Genomic DNA, 18,835 nt, shown 5'->3' on the forward strand with positions numbered 1-18,835 from the left:
TCTTTGCAATAAGTATCTTGGCTCAGTTAAGAGCTCCCTGAGTGTTTTCTCAACACGTTTGCGAATGCAGCCCCTGGTGATCTGGCAGCATCCCACTAAAACAGTGAGCTTCTCAATTTTCATCTGAAGGGGATCTTTATGTTACTCACAAATATATGGGCAATAAAGTATCTCATATCCATTACACTGTTCTCATCCTCCTGATTCTGTAGTATACATGATCCAAATTCATTACTAAAAGTTGCAGCTAGTACACACAGTACAGGGCAATCCAACGTTTCCCCTAGAATTGTACAGACCTGGAGGGCCATCTATTTTTTTTAATGCCAAACCAAATATTCTTTCATTCTGAATCAACGATTTGTGTTTGATCTGTCTTTCATCCTTACTGTGTATGTGATGTGCTAATGTTTTGCAATGGTCATAGGTTACATGTTTATGCAATAAATGCAGTTTATGAAGTCATCCTCTCCCTGTGGTCACTTTCTTTCTGGTCTTGAATACACCAAGTAAGCAAAAACCTGAAAGAAAATTCTAGGGGAAACCCTGTAATCAGTACTGCCAATATTATCATATTGTCTATACTATGTCATTGTGTGCTCTCAAGCATTTCTATACAAAGTGTAGAGTGACATACACACTGAGCTATAATGTGATCATGGGTAGTATTGCAAACATACAAGGATTATAGGAACAGACATATCTAGAGTGTCAAGCCAACAAGATCATCTGATATACAGGAATAAGGATTAGAAACTGAGGAGGTCTGGACTTAACTGAATTTCAGCTGCAAAAGTTAAAATGATTTTAGATTTCCTCAAGAGATTAAAACAAATATAAGTGCGTGGTGGTGATATGCTTAACTACTAGCCTAATCTTGTCACACTGAAATTATACAAAGGAAGACAGGGGCAGGTTGGGAAAAAGGAGAGAAATCTTCAAGAGGTTGAACTACAAGCGCACACACACACACACACACACACACACACACACACAGGCCTAAGCCTGGAGAGGCAACACTGAGCCTAAAAGCTTCCAAACCAACCAGCACTCACTGTCATCTTCTCCTTTATCCTCTTTCTGGTTGATCTCCATGAGAGCTTCCAAGTCCAGCTAAGCTAAAATCAAGAGACACAGACTGGGTCCAGCAGAACATCTAACCAAGCTGCTTCCCAAAATAACTCCCAAGCACAGACAGTCCCCTCCTCGATCTCCAATCAAACACCCCCTCACTCTGCTTATACTCTGTTGATCCCCAGGTCCAGGGACTATTTACAGCCACTGGTGTGGTGTTCTCACTTCTGACTCTCCCCGGCTGGAATGTCACTCTCACTTTCCAGTCGTGTGCACGGCTGACCCCACTGCCACCTTGTCTGTCTAGTCGACCATAAGACCCACAATGCAGAGAATGTGGCTGTAGGGTGACAGTGCAAACAAGCACAGCGTAAAAGGGCAGCAAAGTGGTGGCTGTGATTAGGACGACTGTCCTTCACCGTAAAGGCCAGTGTCCAATTCCCCTTGACAGCAGGCATCCACCCTGATCGAGCACCCATTGGAAAAAGACTGAATCCCTAACAAAAAAGAGGTGTACCTGAACATCTGCAAAAAGACACTTTTCTCCATTCAGAGGACCAGTATCCTGGGGGTTCAATATGACAAAAACTATTTTAAACTAAACAGTGGGATACAGCCCTGAACAGAACTATAAATCATACTTGTAAAAAAATATTGTAAGAGCAGTGGGGGTGGCAATAGGCCCTTGTCACAGCAGACATTTTGACTTGTAGTGGGAAAAGCACAGGTGTTACTAATTACATTACCATGACTCTGTTCGCTTCAAGTGTCCCAGAAAGCCTCGACAGTGTGACAGTGAGCCAGCAACATGCATTATTATTATTTATACCTGTGATGTTCCTGCTCTGACAGGTCAAAATGGCTTCTGTGAGAAAAGCTTATGGACCTTTTCCACTGCAGCTATTCTAATATAAAAAAGAAGAGTGAACACAGGAGTTACCAATAATACTAATTATGGTTCTGTTCCAACAGCTGGGATAGGCTCCAGCAGCCCGCGACCCTTACAGAAGAAGCGGTTACAGAAAATGAATGAATGAATGGTTCTGTTCCATTCAGATCAAATACAGTCAGGGTGCTGCTCTTATGCATGCTGGCTCACTGGAATGGCTCTGCTACACTAAATGGAAAGGGATCTTGATCATTATCATTGGTAACACCTGTGTTAATTAAGGAATACTGTATCATTTTACACACATGGTATCAATGTAATTCCAATCATTGGGAATTTTATCCCAGTTTATTGTGACACCAATTACTGTTTCGAGAAAAGTTCAGTGTGGGGGCTACATTGTTATGTAATATATATATATACATATACATATATATATGTAGTAGATAGTAACAGTATTTTCAGGGCTCCAGTATTTTCAGGGCTCCATGTGTCTTATGCACAGTGTAAAGTCTGCAAGAGAATGATTTGAAACTGATTTTTTAAAAAGCCTTAAACCTCAAGTGGAAATGATTTATTAAACACCACATGCGACAACGAATGCACTGACTAGGTGTTTTCCAGTTACAAGTGGTGAATAAAGGAGTGTAGGAGGATGTCATAAGAGGTGTGAGGACAGCATTTTGTCAACTTCTTGCAATCATTGACAAAGCAGTCTCCACTTCTCTATGGAAAAAAAAGAGAAATAAAAGAAAAATAATGAAAATGCCTTGTAAGAGGACACAAAGTGCAGGCATTTTAAAAAGTGGTTTAGGGCTACAACTAACGAATATTTTCATAGTCAATAAATCGGTCAGTTATTTTCTCAATTAATCGATTGATAGTTGTTTGGTCTACAAAATACTAGAAAATGGTAAAAAAAAAAAAAAAAAAAAAAAAAAAAAAGGAAAAGAAAGAAAGAAAAGTTGATCAGTGTTTCTCAAAGCCCAAGATGGTATCATTAAATGTCTTGCTTTGCCCACACACCATTATAATTTAAAATTTAATGTCGCAAAACAGCCGTAAACGCTCTCGCACTTCAGGCTAATGCTAGCAAGCTAGCAGCAGACTGCTGTTCACAGAGGGACAGTTAAAATCTCACCTCCTGTTCTGGCTGAAGAATAAACAACCTGTGTTGATGTGTCTCCTCAAACATTTTCTCATCCAGACTCCTTTAACTTCTGTGTCTGTTTTTCTCACGGCAAAGTTTTACTTCAAACTGTTGCCCCGCGTTAGTCTCCGGTTTGTTTACATCCGCTTCCACAAAAGATCACGTGAAATCGCGTCCCGCGAAATCCCGCGAGATGATCTCGCGAGATCACGTTCACCCAATTCATAATCTTAATATAAAATTATAATAAGGCCTGGTTGTAATCTGGGTGATTTTGGAGAAAGTATTCAATTAATATTTAATAGTCAGTGTCTTATTATGAACATATTTACAAGAAAAATTGCTAAAATATTTGTGAATGCTGTCAATTACAGTTTTTAGAAAGACTGATAATCAGAACCGGCCAAAATCGGAATCGGTAGGTCAGACCCCTCAAAAATCGGAAATCGGAATCGGCTAAGAAAGTTGAAATCGGTGCAAGTCTAATGGTTATTACTTGAAAAAACATAAATTACACCAAGCTCAAACAGAAAAAACAACTATGAATTACATTTTAGTCAGCTGTTCAACATCCATGCAGCTAAAGAGTGTCTGATGTCACTGACTAGAGATTAGGACTTTGCAGTGTGGCATGGGACACTGGCCTACTTCTGCAATAAGCCTCTCCTTGTTTGTCCGACCCATGATATCACCCTGCTCCCATCCTCACAGCTAATGAAGCGACAATGCTGTGACACATTTTCAACTGATAGCTCACAACTGTTTGGCGACCACTGATTTATGACTACTTTATGACAGATGTGCAAACAACCCATTTTGCCTGACTGCAGTGTTTGTGAATGTTTAAATGTCACACTGAAAGCAACATCATTACAACAACAGTTGCTGGCGGTGCCCACAAATGGCCACTTACAATGATAACTAATTAACTGAGTAAAATACAAAATTAAAAAGTTAAATCATGCTCATTTTGCATGCCACCTATTAAAGTAAAATAACGGCTGTGGAGTTTTGTTTCAGCATTTGAGTCATTAAATAGATCTTTTTCACAGCAGCCATTACAAAATGAAACAACACAGGTGTTACCAATGATAGTAATTAAGGTTTTGTTTTATTCAGGTAAAAAAGTCAGGGTGCTGCGGTTGTGCATGTTGGAAAGGCTACACAAAATGGAACAGGACTTGACTGATATCATGGATAACACCCATGTTTACCCTTGAATTCTGCTGCCTTGGAAAATGATTGAATATCACAACCTCAGTCAGAACTGGGGTCACTTGGCTTAATTAGACAATCCCAACATATAAGTACATGTAGCAGTGGTGAAACGTAACTAAGTATATTTACTCAAGTATTTCAAGTCCAAATATGAGGTACTTATACTTTAAGTAAACACTAGAGTATATACTAGTAAATTTCAGAGAGAAATACAGTACTTTTTACTTAAGTAAATTCATTTAACTGTTTAGTCACACTTGTTACTTTGATTTTACATCTAAAATTATTTGATCAACTTATTAAATATGATGGCTTATTAATGAATTAAGGCCCCACATAACTTAACAGAGGTTTTCACCTAAACTATGCTGGCAAGTCATCATGTACAATGTACTATGTTGCACATGTGTTAATGAGATTAAAAGATATCTTTTGGGACCTTGAACGCACCATAATTTAACACTCTGAAAGGGGATACTTAACATAGAGATACTTTAAGCAGGCTACATGTTGCTTGTCATACTTGTGGTTTCACTCACACTCACTCACTCAATAAAATGCAGGACTTTTACTTGTAACAGAATATTTTTATACTGCAGCATTGTTACTTTCACTTGAGTAAAGGTACTCAGTAGGTCCTGTAATTCACAGCGTAACTCCGCCTACCTTCACCCTGAGCAGAGGTCTAATCAGCCTAAATAATTGAAAACACCTGTGTGCGTCACACTAATTTACAGCAAAAAGACTCACTCAAGTTACAAACCCCTACGAAATATTATCCCACAGAAAATTAACTGCTACACAACTTAGTAACAAATTACTAATGGGTTGTTTGGGCTGCAAATTATAGCTACACTAAACCGTTATGAACCTAGCTTTAGCTCGCGCAAACTAAATGATTAAAGTTAGCAGAGACCACTCTCTCTTATCTCACAGGTGAATGGCTGAAGGCAGCTGAAGCTGTTGGCTCATCACATGTCCTATGACCCATTTAATTTATTTAATTTCGTCTGTTAACACATCTGTTATTTACATTAACCTAACAGAGTTGACAGTAAGCAGTTAGCCGGCTAGCATATGTTAAAAAGCCGGTTCATGTTTACACGCAGCTACACCCTACCGTGTTTATTTTCCTCCATGGGTGTACATTTTTGCAGCCACACATTTTAAGCTCATGCATTGCGGGAAAAGTTGTCAGGAGAGATGAAGTGCCTCCTCTGTAATGTTCACTCACGTTAGCTCCTAGTGTTACCTACCACAACAGACTGGGCCAAGCTTGCTACCTGCTTAAAATGCACTTTACGACTAGAAATAGAAATAAACGTCCCGTCAAGCTAACAATACGTAAATTAGCATGTACATTACCTTGACTTTGTGGCTCGTTTCAATTCGCTCATGGAGAAAATGAGTAGAAAGCCAGTGATGGATTTAATTTCCGTCCATTCTCACTGCAGGCTACATAGTTAAGAAACATCCTGTTTCAGAATAAAAGCACTTGTCGCACTTTTCCTGTCTTCAAAATAAAAGTAAGAAACTTACACCCTTTATGAACGGCAGGTTATAAAAAATACGGATGACAGTTTGAACAGAATGATATAATAATAACGAAACAATACTTTTTATACTACATATCACTAATATTAAGATTTAATGTTATTTTAAACACTTCCAAATATTTATTTTTCCTTTTCAAGTACTAGTATCATTAGTAACACTGGGTTGAACGAGACACCCACCGAGACACCCTCAGGGATTCGTGGCTCTCTCCATGAAAAGTTTATACATTAACTGACATGAAAAATACTTTATTTATTTATAAAAAGCTTCATTATAGCCTTTATTCATTTTATGATTAGACTTTTAGCAATCATGACTTATTTACATAAACTATTTCCTTTCCAAGTCCCAGGCTATGCCTATTATTTTTCTTTTTTGTTTGTTTGTTTGTATTGATGTTATTGTTTTACAGTATTTGGCCTATTTGTTATATAAATTTCTATAGTTTTTTATTTTTATTATTTAAAATAATAAGAATCCACATTTTATTTTATAGATGCACAAAGAGTGAAACCCTTTGTGGTATTCTGTGTTGAGAAAAGATGGATGATTTAATATTCCACCAAATCTGACTGACATCACTATGACAACAAAAACAAACAGTTCTGACTCTTCAGTATGTTCTTTTACGTTTTTTTGGTAAAGTTAATAAAAACTTCACAAACATACTTTTGCTTCTATAGAACATTTTGCTTAAGAATTCAAATTAAATGCTTTAACATAATCTGTCAAATCAGATATTATTATAACCAATATTATGATATATTGCTGGATATATCGGCCGATAACCTATCTGCCCCCGATATTAATCATAAGTTTTTTCATCTAATTTCAGATAACATCAACTTTGTCTTATAGTGGAATTAACATATTATTCTGTCTACACTACAGCATTCAAGAATATATTTTTTTTATCATTATACAACATGCAGTAGCACAGTTTTGTCACTGTAGAATGAGGCATTTATGTCTACAGAGACCGTGGGTTCTCTGCCGTGGACATGTTGCACTGACATGTTTCTACACTAGCCAAAACCAGATGAACCAAACACTCTAGACACGTCCTTTCACATCTTGCACAAGTTCTCCTACATTCTTGGAAGAGGAGAGTGTGACAAAGTGTTTTTAATGCAGACAGGCTCAAAATCCTGCACACTGCTCCTTTAAAGCACCATCTTTATTGGCCTGTCACATCAGCAGAAATTTTCACCTGGCTGATACGATATTGCATTTTAAAGTCTCAAACATGTGAATGTGACGTCAACCCCCGTGTGTTTGCAGGGACAGTTGAAGCCAGAGGAGCCTCTGCCCAGCTCCGTGTCACCCTTCTCCGATCGCGTCCCCAACACCTCCAACCAAGGTGATTGGCAGCAGGCTGTCCACTCCGTTGGGGAGGGAACTGGTCAGACTGGACAGGCTGGTGCTCTGGCCCGGAAGCCATCACAGGTGCAAGCGGGATCCGGAAATGCTGCCTCGCTAGAACGCACTATATATCATGCGTACATATCGCTATATGTTTACCAGGACTTCTAAGCCATCGATCCGTGGTGGAGCCATGGAATTACATTAATTTAATTTGTGTGATTTTTATGATGATGTAGCTTATAAGGCTACATCATAAGGCTTTCATCATTCTGGTCCGACTTTGCTCTGATGAACAAGAGAATAAACTGGAGAAGTTGATCTTACTTGAATATATGAGTTTAATACAACACAGATCTGTGCACAGAGACACATGGGCACAATTCATACCAAAAGCTTAAAGATAAAATAGAAACACTCAGTTTTAAATAGTATGTCTCACATCATATGGAATCATGTCTCATCAGGACACTGGACAGGAGGGCACCTGATTATATAAACAGCAATGTCACTGTCACGAAAGCTGTTTGGATTTTATCCAAGGCTTAATATGTCTGTAGCTTCAATTCTTCAGCGGTAGATATACAGTTGTTTTCCCTTTTTTTTTTTTTTTTTTTTACACAGTTTTATCTAATCAAGTTATTGAGACTTAAAATTTCTAGTATTTCCCTTCAGAATACTTCACTTAACTTGAAATGAGTTGACTGCTGTCGAGTTCAATCAGCTTATTAAACTATGTTTTTAAAGAAACATGATCAGCATATTAGCAGACTTCCCAGCATGCATTGCTTGAGAGTTAAAAACTCTCCTGAGACACTTCTTTTTTATAGTTCAAAGAAAACGTATGTAGTCATATGATGAAACTTTCTTGTGTCTCTAATCCACTTTAAGATGAGTGGTTAAGATGGTTGCTTATTTTCACATTAATGAAAACACTGTGAAGCAGGTTGAAGGTTAGTGTTGAATTCAGTCCCTACCAAACATTATCTTAATTTGTCTTTTCAAATTTGATTAACTTAAAATTTTAGGGCAGCTTTAACACTAATGTAGTTTATAAAAAAAAAAGGAAAAAAAGTATACATTAGATTATATATTATGGTGTGAATTCAGACTAAATTTGAAAAAGTTTAGACATGATATAGTATTTGAGTATTATTAGTTAGATACTTTACATCATATGACTGCAGTGTGAGGACTTTGTTACCAGTTTCATTTTTAACACTGTTGAGATCCGCCCTCACTTGAATGAGAAAGCATGAAGTGAGAAACATCACAGGCCTCGAATCAAATGCTTTGCTCCAACAACAAGCCAATCAGCTTTGAGTAGATGTATGCGGAAGTGAGAAAAGATGCCGGCTGCCAGGAAACTGCCAAGCTCACAGAATAATGAAGGAAATCAAACGAGATTGCTTTCAAAATAAAGGTATGTCTCTTATCTTTATTTTTCGACCGTATCTTTGTGTCTACAACAACGGTTAAGGTAAAGCAGATTATTTAGGCTAACAATATAATCAAGGTCACAATGTTTTACTTTTTTATTTTTTTACAACATAATTACATTTGTTGCGTAACACAATATGCTGTCTTTTATTTTGAAAGTTTAGAACGGAAGTCTTCTCTAAACCCATCTACCTTGACACCGATAACATCGCCGCAGCATCTGGCAACAACTACTTTCAGCAAAATCTGACCATTTGAAATTTACATTTTGTTACTTATCCATCTCCAGAAAATGCAGTCCGATACTTTGTTACACGTGGCCAATTTCAGCACACTGTTTGTGTGCATGGTGCTCAAGTTCCCGCAGATTTTTGTGCTGATGAGAGCGAAATCAACGAGCGGAGTCAGCCTCAACAGTCTGCTGCTCGAGCTGATCGGGTATGTGATTTGAAGTAGAACTCGTGTGAGTTTTCTGAAATAAAAAAAAATGTTTTTATTTGATCTGTAAAGTGTGCAAGTTAGGGGTAAAGGGATAACCATTGTGATAAAATATGCAGTGCATTACTTACTTTCGTTATTCAATGCTGATGTAATGTTGAGGATATCTTCCTGTTCCATGATGGGCACATCTCTTGTGGAGAGAGCCCCACCTCCAAACTCCGTTTAAAATATTTGTAATTTAAGACGGTATTGGTTACAGGTAACGTCACACGCATCCTTAAACGAGATACAAACGCACTACCTATTCCCACAGATACAGAGTTAATTTCAGCATAACTGTGAACCACCATCTACTTCTTTATTTTAATAAAACGTTGTAAAACTTCTACGATCACTCCGCCATCCTCCCTGCCCTACTCTTGGTCTTTGACGGGGGAAATGAAGGAAATGCACGAGCACATCCTTTAACCAAAGTGATTATTTGGCGGCGCACGCAGAGCCAGTTTAGATTAAGAGTAAATAGGACATGTAGAGATTGTCTCCTGAAGGCAGTCTGACTAAAAAGCAACCAACTGAAAAGCAGCTTTATAATATACACTAATCCCACCGTGACAGCTTCACACTACACGTGTGTTTTGTTGACAGGACTGATGGATTCTGAGGACGAGGACATTTGGCCTCAGTCTGTGAATCTGTGTGATGTCTGGTATTAAATCAGTGCAGCAGACTGGTTCTTGAAGTAGCTCTTGTGTCTGGACCAGGAATTGCTGAAACTAGAGGCATACAGATACAACAGCTGGCCAATATTATCAGACCAATACTGACTTATCATAGCTTTATCAGTCTATATTGGTTTCGGTGTAGAAACCCTTTTAGAGCTGATGTCACGATTACATTATCACAGTGTTAACTGGAGGGAAAACTGGAGTCAAACACAGAGTAGCAGACATTTAACCAAACAAAAGTAGAAATGAAGTAGTTATCTCTTACCAGCTGCCACTGCTGGTCACAAAAACTGAACACAACTGCAGTTAAACAGAATAAGACTTCAAAATGAACTCACAAAATGTAAAGAAAGCAAATATTCTCACACACATTTTCCTTCTTAAACAGAGAAATACAGCAGGACCTTCCGAATCCAAGTTTGTCTACTAAGATGAGCTCCAACTCCAAGAAAGACAGAATATTGTTGAGAAACAAGCCAACAAAATGTGTTATCTAGTGTCAGCTAACGTGTTTAGGGAACTGTTTGGCCTCCACCTAAGCTCCCCCCACAAAAACATAATAATATTTACCAACAGAAATTGGGTCTGTATGTTGTCCGATATGATTTTTTTTTATTAAAGGACATAATGCAGATTGTAAGCAGCAGTTTTTCATGGTTTCATTCTTTTTCTTAAATCAAGTTTTATAGTCATATATGTGATTATTATGGCTGCAACTAATGATTATTTTTGTAGTTGATTAATCTGCCAGTTATTTTCTCAATGACTTTTTGTAGGTTTTATAAAAGTTCCAAAGGATCATATTTAGTTTGGGACTAAGCAGCTTTGTGTCTGTCAGGCTGTATAATTTCTCCTGTCTCTCCTCGGTGCCTGGCAGCAGCTGCTCCGTCCTAAATGTCTCTACTGTGCTGGTGAGCGACAGCCTGCTGTCAGTGTGCATGCTACAGTGAAATAGCTGAGCCTTAAAGCTGCACTGGGTGTGATGTTTATGTAAAAATAAAAGTCATTTTAGAAATATTTATTCCATTGACATAGATTCACGCTGACATCCTGCATGGTAATGGGTCTCTGGTGTTTGTGTTGTCACTGGTGGGGAAACAATCTCCATTCATGCACATGAGCACATCTCAAAGGAGCAATAACTAACATTTTATTGCTCCATAGTGTGAAATGCTTTGTTTGTATCTATGGCAGGTCAAATCTGAGAGATCTTTTACTCTATGAAGCATCGCATAGTAAGCTGCAGTTTACTGACACTGCCTTCCACTAGTTTTTTTGAGTATTATCCACCTGCCCACATGAACATGTGAAAATGCCTTGTGCAGCTTTAACTTGAATTTGGTTTTGTTTGTTTATCGTTGTATCACTCTCTCAGCCATGGCCTTGCCTGCACATAGATAACTGTACACACCGACCGCCTGTGAACACATCACCCATCCAGCTGCATGTTAGCTTGGCGAGGGAACATCTTTCTCACCACACCAGGCTCTGAGTGTCCTCAGCACCATTTTTTTGTTTGTTTTTTTTTGCCACATTTGCTCTTGATCGTTCGTTCTGAACATCGCAACACGATGCAATAACCTGATACCATATGTTTTACAGGTTCATTGTTTTTGTTACGTACCAGATGTACTATGACTACCCACCTCCAACATACCTGGAATATCCCATTCTCATTGCTCAAGGTGAGTTGGCTGTTTTTTTGTTTTTATGACCAACCAGAATGTATGACTGGCTATGTGCAATTTCATATTTTGTAAGTAAAAGCTGTGAAAACACACCCAGTATTAAGTCTGCATCAAACAATTATTATTTTGGTTGGACCTAATTTTGACCATTGCATGTCACTAACAGTATTAAACTGAAGGGTTCCTTTTCCCTGACAGGGTATAGCGAATGTATTTAAATGGAAACTGTGGGGCGTTCAATGCTGTTGTGTGTCAAAGCGCACTGCATCGCACCACCTTTTTAATACACCAGTGTTTATATGCATGCCGATGTTTCATATTGCAGAGCAGATCTCCCCCCCCCCTAGGGTGTGTTTTTCAAAGTATGGCACGTCGCACTCTGTCTCTATAAGCAGAAGAAAGAAAGGTGGAGGGTTATGCATTATGTATTTCTTACTGCTTTAAATGCCTCACACTCACATCTCTTGAATGCTCTCAAATAAAAGCTCAGACACAGAAACTTACATTACATTGACAACTGTATGGTTTAATATTAACATGGTATGATGGAAAATGAACAGATCATCCACTCGACTGATGTGAATGATAATTGATGTCATGTGAAAGTGTTTCAGTGTCACGGTACTCACATGTAGTGTAGAAACAAATGACTTGACATCCACTGAGAGGGGAATGAAGTCATCCGTGACCTTTATTGATCTGTAACCAGCGGGAACCATAATAACTGAACACCACTCTTCCTACTGGTGTCAAGTCTGTAGAGCAGCCTAGATCGACCCTGAGAGAGACCTGTTACTGACACACACTGTTGTGGCATCTGTGCAATAAGGACTCAGATATCTGATGTGTCTTCAAAAGCAAGTCTGACCAGAAATAGTAGCGTCTGGGTGGAATAATGAGACAGTAAAACCTTGTAGGAAAGATGCAGCCCCATTGATCATGTGCCCTAAGGTTGTGTGTGTGTTCTTACCTGCACTGTGTCCTCAGATGTCATTCTTCTGCTCCTGATTCTTCATTACAACGGCAGCCTGCAGCAGAGCCTCATTTACGCCGTGGTGTATCCTTTCATCACCTTCATCACTCGGTGCCGAAGAGAACCCAATGACCCATTGGCCTTTTCTTGGTACCTTTTACAGTGTGTCACGTGTTATTGCCTTAACGTGATGTGTTCAGGTTTGTCGGAGGATGGAGGCTCCTCACGATGGAGAAGTGGATCATAGATCTGGCGATGGTAATAAATCAGTTTACCGATCATAAGTCACAGTGTGTCAGAAAGTGAGCTAAGAGATGACATGTCATCAGTCAGGAGTAATGAGGTGGGGATCTGAACAGAAAGTTATCCAGACCTCATTGCACCTGGTGCATCTCAGGAAGACACCCAGACCTTATAAATGCCAAACGGTCTTGTTGGTTAATGAGATGAATGTGTGTGAAGGCGTTTTTTGCATACTAAAAAAGTGGGAGCGGTGATCCTGCAACCGTTTCCCCCATAGAAAGTTTATTTTTTAAACTTTTCACTTTCTGAAAATAAGCAAAATTGTAGAGTTACACTGGTCATGATGTTAAATGAAGATGCAGAAACACGCAAATCTACGCTCCCTTTCTTCTCAGAGCCTGTGCACGTTCATCAGTGCAGCCAGTAAATTTGCCCAACTGCAGTGCCTGTGGAGGTCAAAGGATGCCGGACAGGTTAGCGCCCTCTCCTGGGGGATGGCGGCCTACACCTGTATGGGTGAGTGTCAAATACTGGACATGAAAATGAAAATATTCTCACGCCTGTTTTCCTTTTATTCAAGTTTTACCGAACTAAGACGAGCTTAACTGGCTCGTTAACTTCTAGTAAAACCCGCTTCAGTCAAACTTGACAGAAAACGAATGTAAAACTCTTCTCCCAGCAATCGCCAACTCTGGTTTGGTCAAATTAAATCCTTAATTCACCTTTGAAGACAGTGCAAAGAGTCTGGCTCTGTGGGCTGTTTTACTCTCACTCCTCACCTGGTCAGCGCACTCATGGTCCGGCTGAGTGGACGTGTACTGTGCTGCTGGATGAGAGCAGGTTACCGAGCAGCAACTGTTACTCTGCAACAAAATAAAAGGACAAATAAATTCCTGAATAATTGTTTATAGTGTTGTTTTGGAAGCTCAATACTGCTACTTCACAACAGGGACAACTTATTTTTTTAATCTGTCCAAATTCAAATATTCCCATTCAATCAATTATATTAAAAATATTGATCATAGCAGCTTTAAATTAAACTTAAAATATTTAAATTTGACTACATAATGCCACAGCACTTAATTATTGGCAGGTTTGGAAATCTTGTGATCACTGCCTGGTCACTGAAACTCATATTGATAATTACAAAGTCATGTATTAATGGTATAATTGAGTGAAATCTTGTTAAACTGTGTCATTAGAATGAAGTCTAAACGGTGACACCATTGATATACATCAAAATGGCTGATCTCCAGATTTCAAATAAAGGCAAATATCATCTGCACAGCCCTCAGGTTTAGCATTCATAATGAATTCAGAAATGCTTAAATTTATGAGACCTTTTCTCCTCCCTAAAGTAGTTACTGCATTGTTTCAGTTCATGAATATGTATCACACTATTTACTCAGCTCCCTAATTTAATAAATTAGCAATTCCATGCTTCATCAGTTAAATATTAGATGCTCTCTCGGATAATGAGGATGTCATTAACTCGGCTTCCTCTTTGTTTCAGCTCGGATTTACACCACCACAGTGACGACTGGAGACACGCAGGGTAAGGCAGACTGAATTACAAATGACTGTGTGGTTTCGCAGATAGGGATATTTTATGATCCCTATAAACATTTCAGACGGAGCTCTTTAAAAAGATTTGTTTTCTAAATAACTACCATCAGAGTTTTACGTGAGTGAAGGATTTATTTGTGGTCTGGTGCTTTGCTGTGAGGAAACGTGGTCAGGAATGAAATTGTGTAAGAGGGAAGCTTCGGGGTGCACATTAAGTATCTTAGTTTAGTTACCATTAAAGTATGGATGGATTTTGAGATAATAGGCCCCTGGGCACCCACATGTAAAAGGCGGGCCTTCCACCAACATAGGAGCAAGAACCCCAGAAGGCCAATTTATTCTTCTCTTCAGCAGTTTTGAATATTTTAGATTTTTAGTTTTTTGTTTTGCATATTTTTGAAGTTGTTTTGTGTTTCTTCGTAGTTGTTTTACATCTCTTTGAAGTCATTTTGCACCTTTTTGTAGCTGTTTCTCAACTATTTGCAATCTTTTTGTGCCTCTTTAGATCCCTTTTAAGTTGTTTTGTGTCTCTTAGCAGGTTTTTTTGTTGTTGCATCTGAAGAAATTTTGGTATCTAATTGTTCTATATATAAGTTGTTCTGTGCTTTTTTTTTTTTTTTTTTTTTACATCTCTTTGAAGTCATTTTGCATCTTTGTGTGGCCTCCATGCATCCAAAGGCAAATCAAAACAGCAGTGAATCAGGCCTCTGAAAGAGAAAACCCATTTTGAGAATCTTCTAATGGATGATAGTCAATATTTAGGTGAACATACTCTTAGCAAGAAGGAATTAGTGGAATAGAGATTGGATTAGCCTGAGGTTAAGATGTTTGCATGCCTAAATAATTTATTTTTAACAGTTAAAGTTGACCACTGTCAACTCTTGACCAGAAATTCAAGCACACAAATTTGTTAGTTTTGCCTTAAGTTCGCTCGTATTGTTAACTATCTTAAATCTAATAAAATCTCTCTTTGTCACAGTTCTTGTGCGGTTCATCGTCATGACTTCGCTCAACTTGTGGGTGCTGCTCACTGTGCTCTACTACCAGAGACAAAGCACCAGGACCAAGAAAGAAGAATAAGTGTTGAAGGTGGATCCTGACTGTTCTGTAAACCTGCAGTTAATTCCCGTGTCCTCCAGCTCTGTTCTCCAGAGAGATTACTGGGTTGCTCTGGAGACAGTTGGTACTGAAAAACAAAACTGACAGGTGACAATGGTTATGTAAGCAGCTTTTTTGTAATACTGACCCATAAAATGTGCTTTTTATATTGTTTTTACCTCAGTATTAAATCCACACATTTCTTTTATAACATTTCAGTGACTAAGAATCTTTTACAACGTCTATTGAGAGCAGAGACCAATGTTTTTTAATACTGTATGTGGGGAAAAAAGGTCTTATTAGAAATGAGAACAAGCCAAGCATATCAGAGATCTTCCTTCTCAGGATAAAATATACTGTATTTTCAAAAGCTTTTATAAGTGTTACGTTCCTTTCAGAATTGTTTTAATAAAGGAAACATTCTAGCTTCTTACATTGAATTCATTTCACTCTCATGCTTAATAACTCACCCAAAAAATGAGCAATGTTGTTGTGCACCTTTTGCAGAATTACAGCTTCCAAGATATTTCTTTTTAAGACAGAAAAATAATCCAAAACCAAAAGGCACATCCATGTCTTTATTGTAGAAGTAGTTACTATTATAGAGCTGTTTGGTAGCAGACATGCAATCTGGATGTAGAGCCCTTAAATACAAAGTGGACAAGGCTGTATAAATAATATAATGTGCACTGTATGGCATGTAAAATATATACTGTGTATATTTATATGTATAAAACATGCTTCTTGGTTAAAGGAGAGCACTCAGTACACACACACACACACACACACACACGCCCACACACATAGTTACTCTCCACCTGCTATATAAGCCACATACACACAACAATGTGCCCAAACTCAGAGTTTGGTTACTTTTAATACAAAAATATCAGGACAAAACACTTTTAGAAAAAAAACTTTCAATGGAATAGTGCTGCTCAGTATGTAGACTCATGGGATATGATTGCATACCTTCATTGTTTCTGCTGCTTGTTGGTGAATTCCCCTCATTTTCATTGTCAAGAAACTACTAAAAACTACATTTCTAATAGGTGGAGGCCTGTGGGTGACAGCACTTAAGTGTGAGGCCTGAAAAGGCAAACACATGCAAGTTCACTCAGAGTGGTGATGAAAGGGGGCTTCAGTCAAGTATATTTGGATAGAAGTAATACAATGCCTGCGTGTCGTCTCTGGGAAAGCCCAGATGTACATTCAAACAACAAAAAAAGGAGCCGAGCTCGGATCAGAAAAGCATTAACGGTGCACCCCTTGAATTCAGTAAACATTAACCCTCATGACATGACAGTGCAGGTTTGAAAGATTATGGGATTGTGAGGATCTCATGTCTGGGCCTCCATCTAATGCCATTCAGAGCAGGATTCTGATAAGCGTTTCTGTAGTCATACAACGACAAACCGGTGATTCAGAGCGTGCCGGAGTCAGAAATTTGAATAAGAGGCGCTCAAGGAATTATTTGCTCAAATCCTGGAGGAATCTGACACTCCTTCCTTCCCCGCCTTGTTGACTTTCCTAGAAGTCACAGCTCGTTTGTTTAAGTACCTCATTCAAGTTTCTGTGACCCGTGTAGATGTGCACCTGAAAGCAGAATTGTGGTAAGCAAGAAGCTACAATCAATATTTTAAAGGGATAGTTTGGATTGTTTGATGTAAAGTTGTATGAGGTACATGTTGAAAGACAGTGTATTAGCTACAGTAGATGCAGGTCGGCACGCCCCAAGTTTAGAGAAGCAGAGAGGAGCATGAGCATAGAAGCTAAAGAATGCACTGCTGTGGACACGGTCAGCAACAAAACCTATCTTAGCCACTTAAAAAAGGTCCAGGCACAAAAAACCCACCATATTTACAATGTTTTACACTTTTCACTTTGCCTTAAAAAGCTTTTTCTGATAGGAAACTGCCATTGTATAAGCAAAATATCACTCTCTCCAAAGCAACTAAATTCAAGAGGCAAAATCAGTAATTCTACCACACAGAACACAGGAGTTGCTCATTTGCTGCTGCCTCGATCTGTTGGTTCATTTGTGTTGGTGTGTCACTGTGGTGTTTTAGAAGCTTAGTTTGGATTCACCAAAGTCACACAATGACACAAGAGAAGCTACAGAACGAGGCAGCGGCAGACCAGCAGCTCTCATGTTCTGCAAGGTAAAATGACTGATTTCACCTATGGGATCTGGTTGGTTTGCAGACAGTGACATTTAGTTTATACAGTGGTGGTTTCCCATCAGAAAAGTCTTTTTTAAGGCAAAGAGGTTAAAATTCTAAGTATTGTGGACATATTTTTTTGCATGGACCTTTTTTATGTGGCAAAGATTTTGTTTTGTTGCCGACCCTGTCCACAACAGCAGTTCACTGATTTGCTTCCTACACCTGCACACCTGCTGCTTCTCCAACCTGGAAATGTGCTGCACGTCATCTACTGTAGATAACACACTGACTATCAAGTACCTCATACAACCCCACTTCAAATAATCCAGACTACCCCTTCAAAGAGTATGAATAAGCCAAAGTACAGATACTGTATCTGGGATCAAGTTTAACAACCTCAGCTGCATTCAGCCAGCAAATTACAGAACTATCTTCTGAGTGTAGTGTTCCCCATGAAACCCTTCATATTGTTCACAATCATTAAACACAAGAAGTCTTTTTTTTATATTTGGCCACAAGAATCCCCAAAGGTGGTGAGGAAGAGTTGTTTTCCTGTTAGGTCCTTCAATCAGACAGTGTGTCCTGGTGAGAAGTGTTGAGGTAAGTGTATCCCCCTTCCCTGCCAGCCCCGGCCGGGCCTATAAGAGCTCTCTTCTGTTCTGCAGGAGCTGAACGAGCTACTCCAGCTCCCCAGAGACGCGTAATTGCTCTAGTCGAGGGCCCGGGAGAAGACATCGGCTAATACGCTCACGAGCCATCCAGCTGGGTGAAAGGATCACGCAGGGGTCGAGTCTGATAGTCGTTACCGCTTCAACTGGCTGGAAAAGAAGTTCGACAAAAGAGGAAAAACAGACTTTGTAACTCTCACAGGCTGATGCACGACAGAGGGTGGGTTGTGGAGGTGTGACGTGGAGTTCAGTGTGCTGATCTGCAAACGGAGCTTTGTATACAGTCTTTGATTTAGGAGGAAACACAGCCCACCACCTCGATGACGCACCGCACTCCTGAGCGAGGTTAACTGGAGGAAGAAAGAGAGAAATGAATGCAAATTAGTCTCAGCAAATACAAACAATATGTCCAGAGTACATGTCCTTAAGAGATTTAAATTATACTAACTAAATATTCCAGCACAAATCATTTCTACTCACTTATTTTTTCATAATGTTTTGGTCTTCAGAGCTTCACCAAGATAAGTTTCTTCACAGACAATATCACTTGTACACACCTGCCAATAACACTGTATGGT

At 39.0% G+C, this 18,835-nt stretch overlaps 3 protein-coding genes across 7 annotated transcripts in view; 1 reads left to right on the forward strand and 2 right to left on the reverse strand.

Moving 5' to 3' along the window:
* LOC146310437 (CAP-Gly domain-containing linker protein 4) overlaps positions 1-5,817 on the reverse strand; it is a 48,154-nt gene extending 42,337 nt beyond the window's left edge. For 2 of the 3 annotated variants that reach the window (XM_084741987.1, XM_084741986.1), the window contains exon 1: positions 1,056-1,200. In XM_084741987.1, the coding sequence (XP_084598113.1) occupies positions 1,056-1,095 (40 nt within the window). In that variant the 5' untranslated portion in view covers positions 1,096-1,200. Of the gene's footprint in view, positions 1-1,055; positions 1,201-5,696 lie in introns of those variants that run through there. The other variant, XM_084741985.1, reaches the window with a different exon arrangement.
* A 3,109-nt stretch (positions 5,818-8,926) lies between these two features.
* Positions 8,927-15,857, forward strand: slc66a3 (solute carrier family 66 member 3). Its single transcript, XM_084743164.1, has 7 exons — positions 8,927-9,128; positions 11,459-11,541; positions 12,532-12,601; positions 12,718-12,775; positions 13,156-13,276; positions 14,274-14,315; positions 15,306-15,857. Exons 1-7 carry the CDS (start codon positions 8,983-8,985, stop codon positions 15,404-15,406), a joined length of 621 nt encoding a protein of 206 aa, XP_084599290.1. The 5' UTR covers positions 8,927-8,982; the 3' UTR covers positions 15,407-15,857.
* A 131-nt stretch (positions 15,858-15,988) lies between these two features.
* Positions 15,989-18,835, reverse strand: part of rock2a (rho-associated, coiled-coil containing protein kinase 2a) — a 49,889-nt gene continuing 47,042 nt past the window's right edge. For all 3 annotated transcript variants that reach the window (XR_014772329.1, XM_084743161.1, XM_084743162.1), the window contains one exon: positions 15,989-18,607. Coding sequence is in view for 1 of the 3 variants with exons in the window: in XM_084743162.1 (XP_084599288.1) it covers positions 18,604-18,607 (4 nt within the window). In the remaining 2 variants the exon portion in view is untranslated. The remainder of the gene's footprint in view (positions 18,608-18,835) is intronic.

This window comes from Lutjanus erythropterus, chromosome 18 (assembly GCF_056507025.1).
Source record: "Lutjanus erythropterus isolate fLutEry1 chromosome 18, fLutEry1.hap2, whole genome shotgun sequence".
Classification (NCBI taxonomy): domain Eukaryota; kingdom Metazoa; phylum Chordata; class Actinopteri; order Lutjaniformes; family Lutjanidae; genus Lutjanus; species Lutjanus erythropterus.